Source organism: Propithecus coquereli, unplaced genomic scaffold, assembly GCF_000956105.1.
Source record: "Propithecus coquereli isolate 6110/MARCELLA unplaced genomic scaffold, Pcoq_1.0 Scaffold314, whole genome shotgun sequence".
NCBI classification, from domain to species: Eukaryota; Metazoa; Chordata; class Mammalia; order Primates; family Indriidae; genus Propithecus; species Propithecus coquereli.
In genome coordinates, this window is record NW_012148775.1 from 3,387,010 (window position 1) to 3,408,876 (window position 21,867).

At 52.8% G+C, this 21,867-nt stretch overlaps 1 protein-coding gene across 1 annotated transcript in view; it reads left to right on the plus strand.

The window, feature by feature from the left end:
- The window catches only part of ACACB (acetyl-CoA carboxylase beta), a 98,764-nt gene extending 83,409 nt beyond the window's left edge, over positions 1 to 15,355 (plus strand). Inside the window, 12 exon segments of the mRNA XM_012650160.1 lie at positions 592 to 939; positions 1,752 to 1,895; positions 3,100 to 3,220; positions 4,632 to 4,728; positions 6,646 to 6,742; positions 7,334 to 7,469; positions 8,363 to 8,540; positions 10,283 to 10,395; positions 11,671 to 11,825; positions 12,575 to 12,745; positions 12,859 to 12,995; positions 13,722 to 15,355. Of these exon segments, the coding sequence (XP_012505614.1) occupies positions 592 to 939; positions 1,752 to 1,895; positions 3,100 to 3,220; positions 4,632 to 4,728; positions 6,646 to 6,742; positions 7,334 to 7,469; positions 8,363 to 8,540; positions 10,283 to 10,395; positions 11,671 to 11,825; positions 12,575 to 12,745; positions 12,859 to 12,995; positions 13,722 to 13,848 (1,824 nt within the window). The 3' untranslated portion in view covers positions 13,849 to 15,355.
- The last annotated feature ends 6,512 nt before the right edge of the window (positions 15,356 to 21,867 follow it).

Consider the following 21,867-nt stretch of genomic DNA (forward strand, 5'->3'; position numbering starts at 1 on the left):
AGCAAGCTACTGTTAAACTGTGTTGATAGTTTAGCCACATACTTTATTTGTACCGCTTCTTGTTTGAGGTATAATAAGCTGTACTTTTGATTCGAAATCAAACATTTCATATTTAATGACCTAATGGTAATAGTACTCTTTAACGATAAACTGTCATTCAAGGCCTTACTTTTACATGAAAAGTTAGATCTTCAGCCTCTAAGGTAGATGATGCTGGCCGTAAGTGTCTTCCTTATTCTTGTTCTCTAGATATTATTTATATGTATATATATGTGTGTATGTGTGTGTGTGTGTATCTTTTTATTTTGAAATAGTTAGGACTCACCAGAAGTTATAAGACAGTGCACAGACTCCCCATGTACCCTTCACCCACCTTCCCCTGTGGCAGCATCTTCTGTAACCATCGTACATTAGCAAAACCGGGAAATTGATGTTGGTGCAATACTGTTAACTCAGTACAGACTTTATTCGGATTTCACTAGTTTGTACACGCACTCATAGACGTCCTCGTGGTTTTGCAAGAGGCTGTGATGGCTCACGAATGGCCAAGCTCAGGAGAGCGACACACAAGCCTCTTAACATCGTGAACATTCAGTAGAGTCTACCGTTCATCTTGACAACGATCCTCTTTCTGAACCGTGTTCTCGCCAGATGGGAAGCCAAGCTCAAATGAGGGGCCTGAAGAATAGGCTTTTGCCTCTGCTGTTTGCCTTCCTGTCAGGTTGCCGTTGGCCGTTCGTGCCCGGCGGGCCCCCAGGCTCGCCCCTGCCGTGGGGAATGGGGCGCCACGCCACTCTCAGGCATTCAGACGGGCTCGTCTCCCTGCAGGTGACCTGCCGAGCGATTGGGATCGGTGCCTACTTGGTGAGGCTGGGCCAGCGGGTCATCCAGGTGGAGAATTCCCACATCATCCTCACGGGAGCGGGCGCGCTCAACAAGGTGACAGAGAAGGGGCCTCCCGGGATTTGTGGGGGCTGGGATCATTTTAACATTCCCATTGCCCTCCGATGGGAGCGTTTTTCTCAGTATGAAACAAGTTTCGTTCCTATAGATATGAGAGCTATTGTTCCAATTTGTAATTTTCTGGGCCCCTTATGAGCCAAAAAAAAGTTTTAGCCTATTCTCATGGCACTAACTCCCTGTGTTACTGACATTTAAAAAAGAAATGTTTTTTTTGAGCCAGGGACTCACTTTGTCACCCAGGCTGAAGTGCAGTGGCGTCATCATAGCTTGCTGCAACCTCAAACTCCTGAGCTCAAGCGATCCTCCTGCCTCAGCCTCTTCAGTAGCTGGGACTACAGGCTTGCACCACCATGCCCAGCTAATTTTAAAATTTTTTTTATAGAGACAGGGTCTCACATTGCCCAGGCTGGTCTCGAACTCCTAGCCTCAAGTGATCCTCCCACATTGGCCTCCCAGAGTGCTAGGGTTACAGGTGTGAGCCACCGTGCCCGGCTGAGTTTTGCTTTTGAGATGGCCAAAGTAGTCAGCTGCATCACTGGTTTGCAAATTGGGCTATGTATTGGAATTATCTGGAAACTTAAAAAAACAAAACATTAATGCCTGGGTCCTAGCCCCAAAGATTCTGAAGTCATTGGCCTGGGTGCAGTGTGGGCATCAGGATTTTTGAAAACTCTCAGATGATTCTAAAGTGCAGCCAGGTTTGAGAGCCACTGAGCGAGATGATTTCTGAACAGGTAGGAGAGCCCTGGGTCGTGCAGGACTTGGCTAACCGTGTTGTGTCCAAGCAGGTCCTGGGAAGAGAGGTCTACACGTCCAACAACCAGCTGGGTGGCGTGCAGATCATGCATTATAATGGCGTGTCCCACATCACTGTGCCGGATGACTTTGAAGGGGTTTATACTATCCTGGAGTGGCTGTCCTATATGCCAAAGGTACAGTATCCTCCCCGCAGCCTGGAGCCTGGGAGACTCTGTTATCAAGTGTCCCTGTCACCTCCTGTGTGGTGTGGGAGAGTGGGGAGCAGGAAGAACTGCAAATGTGGCTGGGGTGGATTTTTCTTTCCTTCCTCCCTCTCTGATGCCTAGTCCTGTACTAGCTGTTCTTTGCCATTTTGCTTGCACTAATGCTCTTGTAAGGAGGCTATCTATGGGTCCTTTGAAAAGGGGTAGCATTGCCCCTTGACAAAAGAGGCAACCTTGGACAATAGAGAACCCTCAAGATTTACATTCAAGCTGGATTTGTTCCTGGCTTCCCCCTCAGTAGCTGTCTGACCCTGGCTCAGCCTCCTGATCTTTCTGAGCCTCAGTTTCCTCATCTGTGAAATGGGCATGATCACAGCACCTATCCCATGGTGTTATCATGGTGATGAAGTACAGTATTTAGAGCTCAGAACTTGGTAGGCCCTCCCCAACTGCTCCTCATGATGGTGACAATTAGTTAGTTCAGGTGAGGCTTAACTCCACGTCGACTAGGCAGATGTTTGGGGAACTGCTTCTTCAGTCGTCAGATGGTGATGATGTTTGTCCTGCCTGGTTCGTAGGAGATCTACTGAACAGTCGTGTTAAGAATGAGATAATAGTGGACTCAGTTAACTGTGACATTCTGTATAGATGAGTGAGGTCATTATTCTTCATCGTAATTATCTATGAAAGGTTGGTTTCCAGAGTTCAGCTCATTCCAGACCTTCTACCAAAATCCCCAAGTTTCAAATATTTTCACAGATGTTAGTTCTTATTCTCGAGTACCCCTTTCGCCATCGGCATGCCAACCGTCACCGCTATCTGCAGCTGGTCTATCTTTTTCTTTCTTTCTTTGACCATGTTTTTCCTCTCATCTAGCCTTATGTAGCGATAGCAACCGTTTCCTGCCTTTCTTTCACTTCCCGACATCCCTGAATCCATCTGAACCCTGAAGCACATGCAGGAGCTCATAAACTAGATTTCAAAAGAATCCATGGGATGGCTAATCCTTGTCTGGCATTTTCCAATCACAACAATGGCTTCAGAGCACTAGGGAGGGGATATTGCTACTTAACTAGGCACAATCATAGTCAAAGGAGAAAAGCACAAATAGCAGAGCAGGGGTGTTATTGACAAGCACCAGAGACTGAGTTGGAAACTTGGCTTTCTTTTTTAGGATAATCACAGCCCAGTCCCTGTCATCACACCCACTGACCCCATTGACAGAGAAATTGAATTCCTCCCATCCAGAGCACCCTATGACCCCCGGTGGATGCTTGCAGGAAGGCCTCACCCAAGTAAGTCCTAAAGTGTTTTGCCTGGGTCCTGTGTCTTGGGTTTCTTTCCTGGGCCTGGGATAAAGGAGCACTCAAGTAGAAGCATTGATATTTATTCCCATATCCCAGAGAAGTACCCCGAGATCAAATGCACGGGAAGTAGGGGAATGAAAATTTTACTCAATGCTTTTCTCAAACCATTGAGCAAGAAGGGGTAGAAACAGCCTCTGGTTTCTGGGGCTAATAGGTGGAAGCAAGGTGCAGGGGTGATCGTGACCTCCCTCCCCACAGTGTCCCGTGGTAACATCAGGGTGTCTCTCTCTCTTTCTCTCTCTCTTTGGCTAAACCTTCACAAAGGAACTCTCTGTGAGTTTATGCAGAATGGGCAATTTGGCCTCTTCTACACACACGCACACACGCGTGTGAACACACATGTACACATGCATACACACCCCTTTACACACACACATTCCTCTCTCACTTTCTCTGAGAGGGGAAGGTTTATCTCTTGGAAGTATATTATTTCATTCTGAGCAACCAGAACAGAACGGGAAAGCTGAGCTCCCCGTCACCATATCCGAGGTGTAGAATTTCACGTGCCGCTCCGTTTAGACACCGGCTGGTCCTCCAGCCGTGCGATGCGGGAGAGGCGACCCTCAGGAGCATGCCAGACTCCAGCCAGCAAACGGAGTCCTGTGGCTGTCTTTGGCTCTCTCGGGGGGCTCCTTATCTCAATTAAAAAATGTTCAGCTTCTCCCTGACATCGTCTCCCCGCAATCAGGCAGACACAGAAGCCGGGCTGTCGCATTCCCGGGCACCCAGCCTGCCACGCCGGCACCTTGAGACCCCTCCCCTGTCTGACTCCCCTCTCCTTGTCAAAACTGACACTGCAGTGGGGATCAAAGTCACCGTTTCCTCCCCAGCAATGGCTACAGTGAACATCGTCATATCATTTCTCTCTCTCTCTGGGAAATTGAAGACTTTCTCCCCAGTTACTGATTATTAAGCTGCAGCCAACAACCGCCAGTACGTTGTGGATGAATTTTTCTGAGCAGGTGGCCTCTCCCTGAAATCCCACCTTCCGGGAGACATCCATCGGCTCTCTTTGCCTCCTGGGGAGAGAAGTCAGAGCCTGCGATTAGGATCTCAGGGTATTTGGTATTGAGGGGAAGTTGGTGGTAGTTGGACGTTCTTTATGGACTGAATTCCTGATTTGGCATATTTTTTTGCAGCCCTGTTTATTTCAGCGTTTTTTGTTTTTGTTTGGCAAGGGGTTGGGATCTGTGTGGTCTTGCGGGGGGACGCGGCATTTGGGCCGTGAGGTTAAAGGCGGGCCGTCCTTAGGTTATAGAACAGTCTGCCCAGCCAGGCGCTCCCTGGGGGCCTCATTCACCTGGCCCCGCGGCCTGGGCTCCTGCTTTTCTGCCCGCAGCTCTGAAGGGAACCTGGCAGAGTGGATTCTTCGACCAGGGCAGCTTCAAGGAAATCATGGCACCCTGGGCCCAGACCGTGGTGACAGGACGAGCGAGGTAACCCTGAGGATGGGAGCAGGCTGCACACACCTGGCCCCGCCAGGCACTGGGACCCCCCAGGCATTAGGCCTGGGGGTGGCAGGAGGGGCGGGCCACGAGGGACATTTTCTCCCTGGCTCCAGGATTTTCTAACAAAAAACTCAATTTGGGGGAACGGTTTTCTGGATATTAGACCTCATTAAATCTGGATTGTCTGTCTGTGGCCTTAGAAAGCATCTCAGGCAACCTCCTTCTGGGAACTGGGACCCTGCCCTCTGGTCACTCCCCTAGCCATGGGGGCCACGGACTCCCTTGGGAGTCAGAAGGTGGCCCTGGGTGCCCTCCCCAGAAAACGGCACAGACACTAAATGCTGGGAATTCCATTTCAGGAGGGCCACGGGCAGAAGCCCTTTCGTACACAGTTGTTGGTGGGAGGCTTAGCTTCTTGGATGCTTTCAGAGTTGAGCAGCTCACTCTTTAGTGGTGCAGCCTTCATGTCCTTGGACAGCTCCAGCTGCCAGAAAGTTCTTCCTTATATTGAGCCCAAAGTCGCATCCTCATAATTTACCACTCAGATTCCTGGTATGATGTTGTAACTACAACTCCAGGCTCTGGTGCTGGATGTGAGGTCAAGCCCCGGCCTCCATCACTCACCCTCTTTGGGCCTCTACATACTCATCTGTAAAATAGGGATATCAAGTCTACCCCATAGGATTATTGTGATGATTAGACGTCATAACACATGTCAAGCACTTAAAATCTCATAAGTGCTCCATAAGTGGTTGTTGCTGCTATTATTAATTAATATTTATCTGCTGGGCAGTACATGTTAAAATACTACACATAGCATTGGCACTGAGTTGCTTCTCCATAGGTGTTTATTTTAAAAACAATTTTTATAAAAACCTGAGATTAAATTGACTCCTCCTTCCACGTGAGAGCCCTCCCTTGATTGAAGACCCCCCCACCCCCACCTGCCTCATAGGGTCGTTGCGCAAGTAAATGAGAACAGCGTTGCACACGGCTCAGGGCTGGCCAGTAGCAGGCTGCTGAGGTCATAGCGTCCTCTGAGCTGAGTCTTGGTCAGGGTCACATCCCTCAGCCCTTTCCAAGTGTGGCTTGATGTCTAGACCCGCGCTGTGACATGTGGTGGCTGCTGGCCACATGTGATGATTAAAGTTTAAATTTAAGTGAAGGCCAGGAGCATTGGATCACGCCTGTAATCCCAGCACTTTGGGAGGCCAGGGTGAGAAAATTGCTTGAGGCCAGGAGTTTGAGACTAGCCTGGACAACATAGCAAGACCCCATCTCTGCAAAAAATCAAAAATAATCAACTGGGCATGGTGGCTGGAGCCTGTAGTCCCAGCTACTTGGGAGGCTGAGGTGGGAGGATCACTTGAGCCCAGGAGTTCAAGCCTGCAGTGAGCTATGATCATGCCCCTGCACTCCATCCTGGGTGACAGTGTGAGACCCTGTCTCATAAATAAATAAAGAAATAAATTAAAGTGAATTAAAGTGAAACAGGATGACCTATTCTGCTCCTCAGTGGCACTCGCCACATCTCACATGCTTAGCAACCATGTGCAGCTTGTGGCTACCGTACTGGACAGCGCAGATAGAGAACAGGGCCTTCGTCACAGAAGGTTCTAGCGGACCTTGCTGCCCCAGGCCCTGCACTGTCCCAACCTTCCTGTGGTGGTTCTTGCCCCAACAAGGTCACCCATAGGCCTGCCCACTTGGGAGGCTCTTCGCGCTTTGGGGCATTTCCTTTGCCTTTTAATAAAACAATCCGCCTGATTAAAAATAGCATCCTCCCCTGCCTGCCTCATGCCTGCACCCAGAAATGCCCACGGCTGGGGCTGGGCGGACCCAGATGCCTCCGAGATCCGCCTGGGGTGCCGCCCGGGGCCTGGCTCAGCTGTGCTTGCCTTTCAGGCTGGGTGGGATCCCCGTCGGAGTGATCGCCGTAGAGACGCGTTCCGTGGAGCTGGTGGTCCCCGCGGACCCCGCCAACCTGGATTCCGAGGTCAAGGTGAGGGGCCGGGGAGCTGCGGCTGCTGGTTCAGCTGGCTCTGCCGGTGACAGTGGGTGCTGGGCGTGGTGGTCCCACGCTGGCCTTGCCGGCTCAGAGGTGGAGAAGCAGGGGACTCGGCGGTCCTTGGCCCTGGGGGGCTGGTGCCTGTTTCTCTGGCGCTTTCTCTGTGGGATGCACGGTGAATGCCAGGCACCGTCTTCCTTCTTCTCCAGGGGATGGTACAGGTCCCAGGCTTCCCCCCGATCTCGCCCCCGCTGCCGTTGCTACGCTAGGCCACAGCACACACTGGGAAGAGCTCAGGAGTCACAGAGCTCAGGACGCCTTCGCTACTGAACAGTGTGACGTCGGCTAGCTCAGCACCTGAGCCTGACATGGGGACCGTGGGACCCCGCTGGGCTGCAGTGGGAGGGTCTAGCAGGGTCCTGAGCCACCGTGCCCTGGGCCCTCCTTCTCAGCCCGGGCTCTGGTTCGGCGCCAGCGTGGATGGCTTGCCCGCCGTCCAGGGCGAGGCTCTGGCAGCCGCCCCTGTGCCCTGGGGCCGCCGTTGCGCGGAGGCAGGCGCCTGATGCAGGCGGCTCTGTGTCCCAGGTCATCCAGCAGGCGGGCCAGGTGTGGTTCCCAGACTCCGCCTACAAGACGGCCCAGGCCATCGAGGACTTCGGCAGGGAGAAGCTGCCCCTCCTCATCTTCGCCAACTGGAGGGGGTTCTCCGGGGGCATGAAAGGTAAGCCCCCCGTGCCGCGGCTGTGGGGGGTCGGCACGTCTCGACAGCCCTGAGCGCGGGAGGCGGTTCAGGTCCCATCGTCCCGTCTTACAGACGGAGGCAAAGGGACTTTGCAGAGGTCACACTGTGAGGCGCAGGGTGGGCAGGGCAGCCCCCTCCCCACTTAGCAAGGTGAGGAGGGGGATGCGCGTCTGCCCTGCCTGCCGCAGAAGGCTGTGCTGAGCCTCGCGCGACCTTACAGTTGTGCGTGAGCTTTTTGTGCCGCTGAGCGCCTTCGAGAGACAGTGGCTGTCGGTGGGGTGTTGAGGACAGAGGGGGAGGGGAGGTGGCCGCGAGTCCTCGCTAGCTGGGTGCCCTCGCTGAGCCTCAGTTTCCCTCCTTTGCGAATGGGGGGTGATAACAGGACTGCTGCGAGAAGCCAAGGGGGGGGCCGCAGAAGCGAACCCCTGGCACGTGGTGTGTCATGTTGACGTCGTTATTGCGTTCTTGGCGTCACGCGGGGTGCCTGGGCGCTCGGGGGTGTGTGCTGTTGGAAGAAAGGGCCATGCCGCCCCCGGCAGGGGAGGGTCCCTGTTGTTGTCGGGGAGGTTCGGTGTGCTGGAAACAGCGGGGCAGGTTGGGGGCAGTCACGGGCGAGGATCTGAGACTGGTTACTCCCCGTGCCTCCCCTGACAGACGAGGACACCCAGGGCCGTGCTGGGTGAGTGACCTGTGCGATGTCACACAGCCACTTGGGGAGCAATCTGTGTTCCTGACCCCTGGCCCAGGGCTCTGCAAGCCTCCCAGCTGAACACGCTCCCTCCGGGACCCCAGGACGGTCAGGGTGGTGGCTTCGCACGTGGGTGAGTGGGGGGCCCAAAGTCACCTGACCAGGCGGCTGCTTTGCTCTTCAGACATGTACGATCAGGTGCTGAAGTTTGGAGCCTACATCGTGGACGGCCTCAGGAAGTACAAACAGCCCGTCCTGATCTACGTCCCGCCCTACGCAGAGCTCCGGGGAGGCTCCTGGGTGGTCATAGACGCCACCATCAACCCCCTGTACATAGAAATGTATGCGGACAAAGAGAGCAGGTGGGTGTGTCGTCCTCAACCTGGCTTACCCTTGTCTTGTCCTCCCAGTCTTGAGGCCCCATCACCTTTGGGCCATTGGCTAGAGATCATAAAGGTTATTCTGAGTTTCCGAAGGAAGGAGAACCTCCAGTTTTATCAATCTGGAACTAAGTCTATGTGCGATTGGATTTTCCCAAGAGAGTAAGGAGCTGGAGCCCCAAGGTGGTGGAGGAATGTTGTCTCTGCTTTCAAAGGTTATACTCACCTCCTTCCCACGGAAGTTTGCAATCAAAAAATAAAAAGGAAAGACCAAAAGCACGTGAGTTTCCTGGCAGCCAGGATGAAAAGGGAAATATGATGAGCTGTTTGTCTCTCATTAGACTCTGAGTTTCTCCCAAAGCTATGAGTTTCTGCAGAGGCTATTTTGTTCAGTTTTATGACTCAGGGCTTAGCACAGCACCTGACTCCTTTAGATAGTCAGGAAATACTGGCTAAACAAATAACTGACCTAATACCTACATGAGAAGAAATCAGTTCTTCATGGGAGAAAAACCTTCTTGGCATTTCTTTTTTTTTTTTTTTTTGGAGACAGAATTTTGTTCCGTCTCCCTGGCTAGAGTGCAGTGGCACCATCACAGCTCACTGCAACCTCAAACTCCTGGGCTCAAGCCATTTTCCCGCCTCAGCCTCCCGAGTAGCTAGGACTACAGGTGTGCACCACCATGCCCAGCTAATTTTTCTATTTTGAGTAAAGACAGTCTCACTCTTGCTCAGGCTGGTCTTGAACTCCTGACTTCACACAATCCTCCTGCCTCAACCTCCCAGAGTACTTGGATTACAGGCGTGAGCCACTGCACCCGGCCTTGGCATTTCTTTAGGAGGAATTTATCCCAGGAACTCTTACAGAAGGGATGATGACCATAATGCTTGCAACACCATGATCGATGGCTTCCAAGTGAAAACTATATGCTGTGCAAGATGTAAAGGCCTCAAGAGTAGTTCTACCCAAAATATAGGCACACCATTCCTATGTACACTCCCTAATTCATGCATTAATTCAATGAGTATTTATTGAGTGCCTACCATGTGCCCTACGTGCTGTGCATTATGCTAGTTGTCGTGATATGGTGGCAAACAAACCAAGCCTACCCTGTCTTCAGGGTGCCTAGATCCTCATGGGGGACTGATGAGGTCAGTCCTCCAGCAAGACAGAATACTGAGCAGTAGTTGAATGGTGTCATCATTAACTTTTCACTCTGGCCACCAGGAAGCTCAAAGCTACCTATCATATTCTTTAGGGCTTCCAAGCTGTCAAAAGCAAAAGAGGGTGGGGAGAGATAGGAAGGCAGCTGGTACAGGACCACGCTGGGCTCTCATTGTGCCTTTGTGAGTTTTAAAGAGATCAGAAACAGTACCCCAGCTCCAGAGCAGAAATCAGGAAAGTCAGAAAGGACAATGGCTGAAGAGCAGGGAGGTTATGCTGTCGTGGAGAAAGTCTTAGACTCTTGGACCTGAAACGGCCCTCCAGACTTCGGAAAGTATTATTTTAAAAAGTTGGCTCAGTCTCTGTGTCTGTGGATATAGATACAGAGGCCCAGAGAGGGGAGGTGACTTGCCCAGGGGCTCGCAGTGTGTCGGTGAAAGAGCTGAGAACTGACACCCAGGTCCCCTGGCTCTTTTGCTTTCCACTTCCTCCAAGCCACAGGCTGTCCCTTGCTGGGCGACACCTCATACACCCCCATCCCTACTTCTTCTTTTTTCAGGGGGGGTGTTCTGGAGCCAGAGGGAACAGTGGAGATTAAGTTTCGAAAAAAAGATCTGATAAAGTCCATGAGAAGGCTCGATCCGGCTTACAAGAAGCTCGTGGAACAGCTAGGTAAGAGGGTCCCAAAGGCATCACCCCTCAGAGGTGGTGAGAGGCCCAGCTGGCTCTATTGCTGGAGGTTTTGTTTTGTTTTGTTTTGTTTTTTAAGACAGAGTCTCACTCTGTCAGCCCCAGGTAGAGTACAGTGGCATCATCATAGCTCACTGCAGCCTCAAACTCCTGGGCTCAAGCGATCCTCTTGCCTCGGCCTCCCCAGTAGCTGGGACCACTGGCACACACCACAACATCCAGCTAATTTCTCTATTTTTTAGTAGAGGTGAGGTCTCACTCTTGCTTAGGCTGGTCTCAAACTCCTGAGCTCAAGCAATCCTCCTGCCTCAGCCTCCCAGAATGCTAGGACTACAGGCATGAGCCACCATGCATGGCCTGCTGGAGGTTTCCAGTATGTTAAAAATAAAATAAACACAAAACAGTGCTGCAATAATTGTGAGATATTTTAGATATTCACATTTCTAAATCAACCCCTTTCACGTTAAAAAATATATATAACGCCATAGTGAATTTATTTCTCAGCACTCACAAAATAAAACAATTCAAGTATTTGGGGCCAATGATGAACATCAGAATTTTGGTGGCAAAATGTGCCTTTGGAATTCCTAATCAGATATAAAGTATTTTACCAATTTTGCTTGAATGATAGCTTTGTTTCAGTTGTAATCTACAGATGTAATTCTCTTTAAATGTCCGTATGAGATGGCAGTGTCTTCATAACTGTGCTATTCACAAGATTTATTACAACGCGTGTGTATGATTTCTCTGTCTGGTTTGGTATCTGGGTAATGCTGATCTCATAGAATAAGCTGGAAAGTGTTCCCTCCTCTTCTCTGAGTTTGCGTAGAGTTGGCATTATCTCTTTAAATCATTGACAGGTTTCTAACTACAAATTCAACTTCTTTATTCTATGCAGGGCTATTTGTGTTATCTGTTTCCTCTTGAGTGAGCTTTGGTAGTTTATATATTTCAAGGGATTTGTGTATTTCGTCTATGTTGTCGAGTTCGCACAGATTGCGTCCAGTATTCCCTTATCATATTTTACAATATGTGTGAAAATGGTAGTCGATAGTATCCCACCAGCACAGTGGGTCTGACAGAAGGGGACATTGAGGGTTGCATGTTGAGTGCTGTCTTGCACTAGCAAATGCATTTCTGAGATTGCACTTGGGCAACATCGGCGTCAAAGCTTGAACCTCTCATGGGGCAAGGTCTGTGCCCTCTCGTAAAAAGAATACCCCGGCCCACCTCACGTGGCCACCGGCTTACCTGCAGGGGCCTCCGAGCTGTCGGAGAAGGAGCGCAAGGAGCTGGAGGGCCGGCTGAAGGCGCGCGAGGACCTGCTGCTCCCCGTCTACCACCAGGTGGCGGTGCAGTTCGCCGACCTCCACGACACGCCCGGCAGGATGCTGGAGAAGGGGGTCATCTCTGTGAGTTGCCCGTGGCCGGCCGCAGGGCCACCTGATCTCCAACACACGGAGGAGATGAGGGCCCGGGGCTTGGGCATGGGTCAGACGCCGCACGTTACAATCGCCCGAGGAGCTTTATAAGAACCTACATCCAAGGCAGCGTTCCAGACGGAGCAAATCCAAGTACCTGGGGTGGGAGCCGAGCAGTAGGGCTTTTTTTCTTTTAATTCCCAAGAGATTCCAATAGGCAGCGAAGTTTGGGGACCACTGATCTGATCTCTGCGTGTTTACGACCCCTCAGTCAGTTTGGACCTGGGCTGGGTTTGGAAGCCAGTGGTCCTGCCAGTGTGCGCCCAGCCCCTGACTGTCGCAAGCTCTGCCCCGACACCCTGCCCCCAAGGGCATCCCACAGTCGCCCGCGTCCCGTGCTTGTCAGCTTCTCTTGTCAGAATGTTGTCCCTCCCAGCCGGCTTAAGCCCCTGCATGAGCCTGTGTTTTGTGTCCTTAGAGGTGCAGGTGGGTGCCGGGTTTGGATGGGGGACATTTCTTCACTGATAGCCAATCTAGTGTCCTGGTGAAGTCCTGGCTCTGCCCCTTCCTGAGCAGGTGCTGTCGCCTCCCCAAGCCTCAGCTTCCTTGCCTGTGAAATGGGCGCAGAGGCTGGGCTCAGTGCTGGGCCTGGCCCCAGACGGCCACTAGCAAGGGTGTGGTCAGAGCCAGGGCCGTTCCTCCTGCCTTTGCGGGGGGCTCAGGTCTGGGCCCGTCCGCAGGACATCCTGGAGTGGAAGACCGCGCGCACCTTCCTGTACTGGCGCCTGCGCCGCCTCCTCCTGGAGGACCAGGTCCGGCAGGAGATCCTGCAGGCCAGCGGCCCGCTGAGCCACGTGCACATCCAGTCCATGTTGCGCCGCTGGTTCGTGGAGTCGGAGGGCGCCGTCAAGGTGGGCCTGGGCGGAGGCTGGATGAGGGGCCACTGGGCACGGGGGTGCCTGGGACGGAGGGCAGCCTGCCCAGCAGCAGGGTCCCTCTCTGAGGCAGCGTCCGCCCTCCCCAGGCCTACCTGTGGGACAATAACCAGGTGGTCGTGCAGTGGCTGGAGCAGCACTGGCAGGCGGAGGACGGCCTGCACTCCACCATCCGCGAGAACATCAAGTGCCTGAAGCACGACTTCGTCCTTAAGACCATCCAAGAGTGAGTGGCCACCACCCCTGCCTGGCCCTGGGCTTACTGGCGGGTCCAGAGCCAGCATTCGCCTCCAGCTGCCCGACTCCAGAGCAGCCCCTGGGACCTTGCCGTGGAGTCCCAGGGCCTTAGGCCTGGCCTCATGCGCTGAGGTCCAAAGCCTGGGGTCGGGCTGGCCCCCCCGGCAAAGAGACCGCACCCCCTTGTGCCCAGTCTCCCAGCACAGTGGCAGGGCGAGACGCAGAGCCCCGGATGCTCTGAGGAGGTGTGAGCCACTTGCCACCCATCATCCTGCTGGGCTGGGCACGGACTGTCCAGGGCACAGTGGGGCTGGTACAGAAACTGCGTTCTGACCGCGGGCTCAGGCTGCCGGCCTCCCTGGCAGGGTCAGCCTCCCCTCCCCACGGGGTCCCCTGTGAAGCAGGTAGCAGAACACAGGGCACCCCATTTGGGGGATGAAGCTGAGGTCCCGGGGAAGTGCCTTGTCTCAGGTCACATCACACGGCTGGCGACCAGCAGGGACAGTGGTACCTCAAGGCATTCTGACCCCCAGTCCTAGTCCTAATCGCTAGTCCCTTCTGCTCCCTGGGACCATCACCCCATGGTGACCACAGCAGGAAGGGAACAGGGAGCTCTGGGTTCTGGGATGTGGCCCCGTACAGGACTCTGCCACCCTAGGGGCCACTGAATAAAATGGCAGGAGTGACCCCAGCCCTTCTCTCCCCTGCCCCGCAGCCTGGTCCAGGAAAACCCTGAGGTGGCCATGGACTGCGTGATGTATCTGAGCCAGCACATCAGCCCAGCCGAGCGGGCCCAGGTTGCTCACCTCCTGTCTAACCTGGAGAGCCCAGCGTCCACCTGACCCTGTGACCCTGGCCACCTAGCCGTACCCAGGACCACGGGCACGAGAAACCACGGTGACTCTCTGGCCACACACCCTCGCCGGGGGCCTGCTTATTAAAAAAAAAAAAGTGCTGGTCGTTTCTGCAGGGCTGCTGGGCCCCAGCTGACTCCTGTCTCAGTAAAAGGCCCAGGGGTGCCCCTTCCAAGCAGAAATAGCCTCCTCTGCGTAGCGGGCGAGTTTGTGCTGTTCTGTCTCTGAAGACAACATTTTTGCTGCATCACCGAATCAAATTGAACCAAAAACATCCATTTCCTTTTGCTTTTTGGTGCCCAGGATCCAGGTATTCTTGATATCAGGTGACAGAATCTTTTATTTTTTTACTCCGAGACCAGCACTTGATGTAAGCATCTTACATATTTCAGCCGAATAAATGGGCCACAGGAAAATATACATAGACAAGACTAGAGAGAAAATCTATTTTTGTAATGATGCTTCTTTGGATACTGTCTAGTCGCCCAGGAAAGGGCACGAATGATTTTTTAGTAAGAGAATAAAATGGTATTTTGTTCCCCAGAGGGCCCTGGTGCATGAATCACTAGGAATGTCCCACTGGCAGGCCGTGCTGAGCACGCTCATTAGCAGAGACTCGCTTGTCCAGAGAAGGAATGCAGAATGAATGGAATGCCTGGTTGCAGGTTCCTGGGCGTTTGGGGGAGTCTTTTATGCGGCCCACGGTCCTCTGCCTGCCTCTTCCCTCTAAGGAGACCAAGGACCGCCCCCACCCCACTGCAGGATTGGCCACCCACCCTGGGCTTGCACCCCCTGCCCAAGTACAGAGGGGGAGGGGAAGCCCTCAACTGGACTCCTGGCCCAACTTGCGCACAAGTGTCACCGCTGTGATCGTCACTGCCACCCCCTTGAGTTGCTGTTGCTTCCTTGACTGTTGGCTTGATGTCCATGGTGGGCCCCAGCTGTTGGTGACCAAGGACCATACTGTGATGACCACGCCGATTTCCTCGGGGAGGACTCTGCCATGTGACCCCCGGCACCTGGCTCTGAAGCCTGCACAGCCTCAGGGCCTGTGGTCCTCTGGTCCCTCCCACCTGGGCTGGAGTTAGGGACGAGGGGACTTGGCCCCAACCTGCTGCCATGGTGAGCGGTCTGTCTGAGGACGCTGAACGCTATGCCTGGCCAACGCGGAAGCCCACAAGGTGGCCCAGGGAAGCCTCTGCAAGCTGGGATGCTTGAGGATGTCCAGGTTTTTTAAAAAAAAAAAAAGTCCGGTCATCATCCAGTGACAGCCCTGGCAAGTAAAGTGGGTTTGGGGGCAGCGAGGGCGGGAGAAAGATGAATTGTCCGTGGTCCCATCCTGAGGCTTGTTGGGGAGCAGTGGAGAGTCGATGCTGTTTGGGAACCGAAGGGTTTTCTGTCGGGCAAGGCCCTCTTGGTTTTGGAGGGAAAGAGGAGTCTATCAAGAGCTGCTGTCCTAGAACAGTGGGTGGGCAGAGAGCCTACTACAAAATGTGCAGAATAAACTATTTTTTGAAAAAAGAACACTGCCATTGACTTGATTTTGTATCCTGAAGGCTACAGGTAGATTGCTTCCATTTTTCAGCCTGGTTTCAAACACGGACAGTGACTGTTAAATCCAGAAGCGCCCAGGGTCCACCTTTCAGAGTCACTGTGGCTGGAATGGGGTAGAGAACAAAGGTCACCCACGCAGGCCACAGAAAGGCTGCCTCCCTATGGCTTGCGTGACCCAACAGGTGTGGACAAACCCTCCCCCTGAGCCACACTGTTGAGCAGCTGAAAGGAACTTCCCCAAATGTGACTTCCCCATTCTAAGTGCCCTGGGGACAAAGTCCTCACTCAACCCCGTAAGGCTTGGCATGAGCCAGTCCTGGCCACCCACCTCCCACCCGCTGAGTCTGTTATCACCACGCACCCACTAGTCTACACCATCAGGTCACCTCCAAGTGAGCACACACCGTTTCTCCTGGGGAAACTCTTCTCCCTTGGCCTTTGCCTGGCTGACTCCTACTCATCCCTCAAAACCCAACTCAAATGGCAATTCCCCTGGGCAGCCTTCTCTGACCACCTCTCCGGTGGTTTGGGAGCCCCTCCTTTGTGGTCCCCAGCCCGTTTCCCCCGTTTTGTACAATATATGGGACACACAGATTTGGAAGAGAAATGTGTAGCAGAATAGTGTGTAGGGGCCGGGTGCAGTGGCTCACGCCTGTAATCCTGGCACTTTTGGAGGCCATTGAGGGAGGGGTCGCTTGAACCCAGGAGTTCAAGACCAGCCTGGGCAAGAGCGACACCCCATCTCTACAAAACATAAACTAATTAGCCGAGTGCAGTGGTGGCAGGTGCCTGTGTTCCCAGCTACTTGGGAGGCTGAGGCAGGAGGATCACTTGAGCCTAAGAGTTGGAGTTGCAGTGAGCTATTAATATGATGACGCCACTGCAACCCAGGCAACAGAGCGAGACCCTGTCTCAAAAGAGGAAAAAAAATAGTGTATAGGAAACACAGATAGAGCCTACAAATATTTTTTATTTTTGTTTTCATCATGGTAAAATATACCTAACAATATTTACCATCTTAACCATTTTTAAGCGTCTAGTTCAGTGGTGTTAAGTGCATTCACATTGTTGTGCAACCAACCTCCAGAACGTTTTCATCTTGCAAAAGTGAAACTCTGTGCCCATTAACACCTTAACTGCCATGTGAGTTGTATTTAACTCAACGCTAGTTTTGCGCCCAGGGGCCTCGTGAAGCATATGTAACTCATGCGTCTCTTCACCTTGGGAGCCACAAGAGCTGTTTTTCAAGTTGCATATAACTCATGCACAGAAAACAATACAAAATAACGAATTTTTCACCGAATTAGAAAGGATTGTTTTGTTTTCAAAGTTTTTATTCTATTTTCGTAATAAAACACCGTGGCCCCAAGAAAAAAAATTTGTTTTTCTAGTGTGGCGGTCAATGTGTTAAACACTAACTCCCTCCCTCCAGCCCCTGGCAACCACCATTCTACTTTCTGTCTCCATGAATCTGACCGCTCCAGGTACCCCAAATAAGCGGGATCATACAGTATTTGACTTTTTTGTAACAGGTTTATTCCCTTAGCATAATGTCCTCAGGGCTCATCCCTGTCGCGGCGTGCGTCAGAACTTCCTTTTCAAGGCTGAATAATGTCGCAACGTATCCATGCGTCCCTCCCTGGGACACTTGGATCGTTACCACCTTTTTGTTGTTCGAATAATGCTGCTGTGATCGTGGGTGTACACATCTGTCCAAGTCCCTGCTTTCAGTTCTTTTGTGTCTATACCCGGAAGTAGAATTACTGGATCATATGGTAATTTAATTTAATTTCATTTTTATTTCAGCATATTATGGGGATACAGATGTTTAGGTTATGTATGTTGCCCTTGCCCCCCTCCCCCCCAAGTCCGAGCTTCAAGCGTGTCTATTCCCCCTGATGGTGCGCATTGCACTCTTTGTGTATGCAAATACCCGTCCCCTCCTCCCCCCTCCCCGACATCCAATAGATGTTATTCTCATATGTGCACTTATGTGTGGATCAGTTAATACCAATTTGATGGTGAGTACATGTGGTGCTTGTTTTTCCATTCTTGGGATACTTAGTAGAATGCGTTCCAGCTCTATTCAGGAGAATACAAGAGGTGCTATATCACCATTGTTTCTTAAAGCCGAGTAGTACTCCATGGTATACATGTACCACATTTTATTAATCCACTCATGTATTGATGGACACTTGGGTTGTTTCCACATCTTTGCAATTGTGAATTGTGCTGCTATAAACATTCGGGTGCAGGTGTCTTTTTCATAGAGTGTCTTTTGTTCTTTTGGGTAGATGCCCAGTAATGGGATTGCTGGATCGAATGGTAATTCTACTTGTATCTCTTTAAGGTATCTCCTTATGGTAATTTTATATTCAGTTTTTTTGCAGAATCACGGTACTGTTTTCCATAGCAGCTGCACCATGTTACAACCCCACCAGCAATGCACCGGTGTCCTGATTTCTCCACAGCCTTACCAACACGACTGTGTTTGTTTTCCCTTTGTTTGATAGCAGCCATCTAAGGGGTGAGCCTAGAGGTCATTGTAACTCGAAAGGCCTTGGACCTTTTTATGTGCACGCTTCGAACGTCGGGGATGGGATTTGTAGATGCCAGCGAGTTTGACCACGTGTCCGTGGTTAACCAGAGATGCCCATCAGTCGTGGGAGAAACACCGGGACTGGAGTAGGTTGGAGATGCTTCTGCTCAGAGGTGGGGGCGCTTACCCCACACAGAGGAAGCCAGGTCAGAGGATTTGGGTCCTAGAGCTGAGCTGAGTTGTCCCCCCTCTCCTGGGAGTATTTGTTCCTGTCCTGTGGCCACCTGAGGGTGGCTACGGCAGATGCTGAGGGGACAGGTTCTCCTGGACAAGGCACCCCTTGGGGATGGGTGTGAGGCCTGGCTCCCCGTATCTTTGGCTGCTGCTGAAGTTGCCCACAGTTCAGCCACCGGCTAGGTCTCTGCCCTTCTACCCCTGGGCTCAGAGGGCCACGACACCAGAGATCCGAGGTCCAGTGTCCACACCCGCAGGAAGAACAGTTAACTAGCACCGTCCAAAGGAGGCGATGCTGGCTCCCCCAACCCACTTGTGTCCTGCTTTTGATCAGATCTTTTCTGGGCTTTTTGTTTGTTTTGTTTTGTTTTTGAGACAGCGTCTTTTTCTGTCGCCCGGGCTAGAGTGCAGGGGTGTCATCATAGCTCACAGCAACCATAAACTCCTGGGCTCAAGAGATCCTCCTGCCTCAGCCTCCCAAAGTGCTAGGATTACAGGCATGAGCAACCGCACCTGGCCTGATCAGACCTTTTCATCCCTTTCCCTAAACCTCCACCAGCTGCCCTTCAGGAGCCCACACCAAGCCAGGCAGTGCCGTGCCGTGGAAGGCGCTGGGAGACCTGCAGACCTGGGCTCAACTCCTAGGTGCGTAACCTCGGAGAGTCTTCCTCCTCTTCCAACTAGCAAGCAGACGGTGTCCACTGAGCCCTCTGAGATTTGACTTTTATCAAGGGGAAGCACGGTGCTGTCGAATCTCACCTTACTGATCACGTGCAACCTCCTTAGCCTTGGGGAGCCTCAGTTTCCTCCTCTGTAAAATGGGGATGCATGGCAGCTGTAACCACAAACTTAGTGGCTTAAAACTACACGAATTTATTATCCTACAGTCCTGGAGGTCAGAAGTCCAAAATGGGTCTCACAGGGCCGAGATCCAAGCATCAGCAGGGCTGAGGTCCTCCTGCAGCCTCTGGGGGAGAATCCGTTTTCTTGCCTTTTCCAGCTTCTAGAAACCCCATTCCATCTTCAAAGCCAGCACTGTATGTAGCATCTTCAAATCGGACACTGAGTCTCCCGCCTCCCTCTTTTACTTAGAAGGACTGTTGTCATTCTATCGGACCAACCTGGGTAATCTAGGGTAATTCAGCTGATTGGCAACTGTAATTCCGTCTGCCTCCTTGATGCCCCCTTGCCACTCACCCATTCACAGGTCCAGGGATTGGGACGTGGCCACCGGTGGGGGGATGGGGTGGGCATTATTCTGCCTGTTGTAAGGGATGGTGACAGCTTTATTCCATGGGAATCAGAGGAAAATAAGATAAATCATGTCATGGTACACTTAGCGTGGAGTCAGCCCCCGCCAGTGTTAGCGAATGTGTCACTCTTGTTGTTAGAACGTGGATGATTTCTCACGGAGGGGGAAGAAAAGCTACATGATCTCAGAGCCTCAGTTTCCTCATCTGGGAGATGGGAACATCTCGCTGAGGGCACAGGTGTGGCGGGGCTTCAGGGAGCTGCTGCCTGACGAGGGTTTAACTCGATGCACCAGGCGCTTGAGTGGAGGTGATTGGTAATTTTCTCCCCTTAGTTGCCCAGCTTCAGAGAGAACCTCAGTCAGGGGCTCGTTCCTCCCATCTCCCCTTCCTGCTTTTTTTAGGTGTCATCGTGGCCTCTGCACAGGTGGCGCTCTGGCTGTGGCCAGGGCTCTGCCCAGAGCTGTGACCCCGTGACCTTGGCATTCTTGCCTTGACTCAATGTGTACCTGGCCCCCCACTTGCCTGTCATAAGGAGCGGACGTCAGACTCACTTGTGGGTTCCCCAGCCCTTTCCACGTGGTGACTCAACGGCTCAGCTCCGTCCTCCCAGCTTAGCAGCTCAGGAGATGGAGGGCGCCCCTGTCCCTTAGCTCCTGCCAAGTCCTGGGGAGATGCTCATCGGCTGTGACCACCATGGCCTGGGCCACTTGCTCCCTGCTTCGACCAATGGCTGGGGGTGGCTTGGGGGCTGCAATGCTACTGTTGGCCAGGCCAGGGTTGGGTAACAGGAGCTGGGCACAGAAAGACAGCCCTGGCCTCTGCAGGGCCCCTGTCCCTGCTGCCTGCCTGGCCTCCACTGAAGGAGCCCCGTTTAGTACTCCCTGATACCACCCACAGCCCCTCATCCTGTATACTCCCTTACTCATGAATCGCTGCATGCATGTGAGTCTCGTCTCCAGTGAGTCTGCAAACCACTTCCTGCATGGGCTGAGGAGTTAGACTCCTGATGAATACACCCTTTTGCTGTTAGCTGGGGAGGCAAGTCACCTGCTCCATTCCTCTGAGCCTCAGTTTCTTCATCTGCAAAATGGGCATAATAACCAGTAAGACGCCCTCATAGGGCGGTTGTGAGGATTGAGTGAGCTAATCTACAGCAGTGACCAGCCCAGGGCCGGGCACATAGCAGGTGCTGAAAAGGGTACACCTGTTTCCATCTTGGGCACATAGCAGGTGCTTAAAAGGGTACACCTGTTTCCATCTTGTTGTCTTCTCTGACCCCAGGCAGACGCCAAAGAGGCAGTTGGGAGCAGCGCCACTGAGCTCCAGCCCTGGTGTCGCGCGCACACGCTCTGTCCTACCCAACCTCTCTGAGCCTCTGCTTTCTGAGCAGCAAACAGCGTTCACAATCCCTGCCTGAGATGACGTCCATACAGCGCCCAGCACCAAGGAACAGTAAGTGGAGGCCATGCTAATTTTACTGATAATGATAAAGTCCCCCCAGTTTCTGGTGTGATGGGAACTTGGAATCAGAACAGCTGGATCCAGTGTTATGTGGCGTCACCTCCCTGGGCCGCAGTTTGCTCGTCTGTAAACGCCCCCCGCCGGGAGGGGTGTGTGAGTGACATCGTTTTCCATCACCCCCCTTTCCCCCTCCCCACGAGCCACAAGAGCTGCCGTTGAGCCTTTATTGACGGGAGACAGTGACTCAACGCTAGGCTTGCACAGTCTCGGCGCTGCCCGGACACGGGGGTCTTCGTGAGGGCTCACACAAAGCGGGTGAGCAGCGCCGGTCAGACAGGTGGTGCTGGGATCGCGTCTAAGGGCGGTGGATATTCCGCAGACAGTTCTAGAACTAGGAAGGACTTAAAACCGGCCCTTCATGTTTAACGCCAGACCTCCCGGGTGGCTGGCCAGGCTGTTGATGAATCAGAACATTCTGGCTCGAGGGTTCAGGACTCCCCAGACTCAGACTCAACATCCAGGTGGTCGAGAGAGGAGGGGGGCACACCATGCCCGTGCAGCCACTTAGCCGGAAAAGCCTTTTTCACGTTCTCTTCCCCAACTCGCTCCCGGCCTCCCCTCCAACCCCACTGTCTGCAGAACTCGCCACTGGGAAAATCCGTAATTGGCAAGGCGAGAGAAAGATACATCAGAATGGCGGCAGGGCAAAGAGAGGCAGGCACAGGTGCCAATAAATACTGTGCATTGAAGCTTCACCGGCCCCCACCCCGTGCCACGTGGGTCACAGTTTGCTTTCTTCCCCCCTCAAAAACACTCCCCACGATTCCTCCCATCCCCACCCCAGGGTGCTCTTAGAAAGTCCCCCAGACCCAAAGCAATGGCGCCTCCCTTCTTAGGGGCTCGTGGGCAGAGACTTGAATCGTGACTGAACGGTTAGAAAAATATCTGGCCTCTGGTATTAAAAAA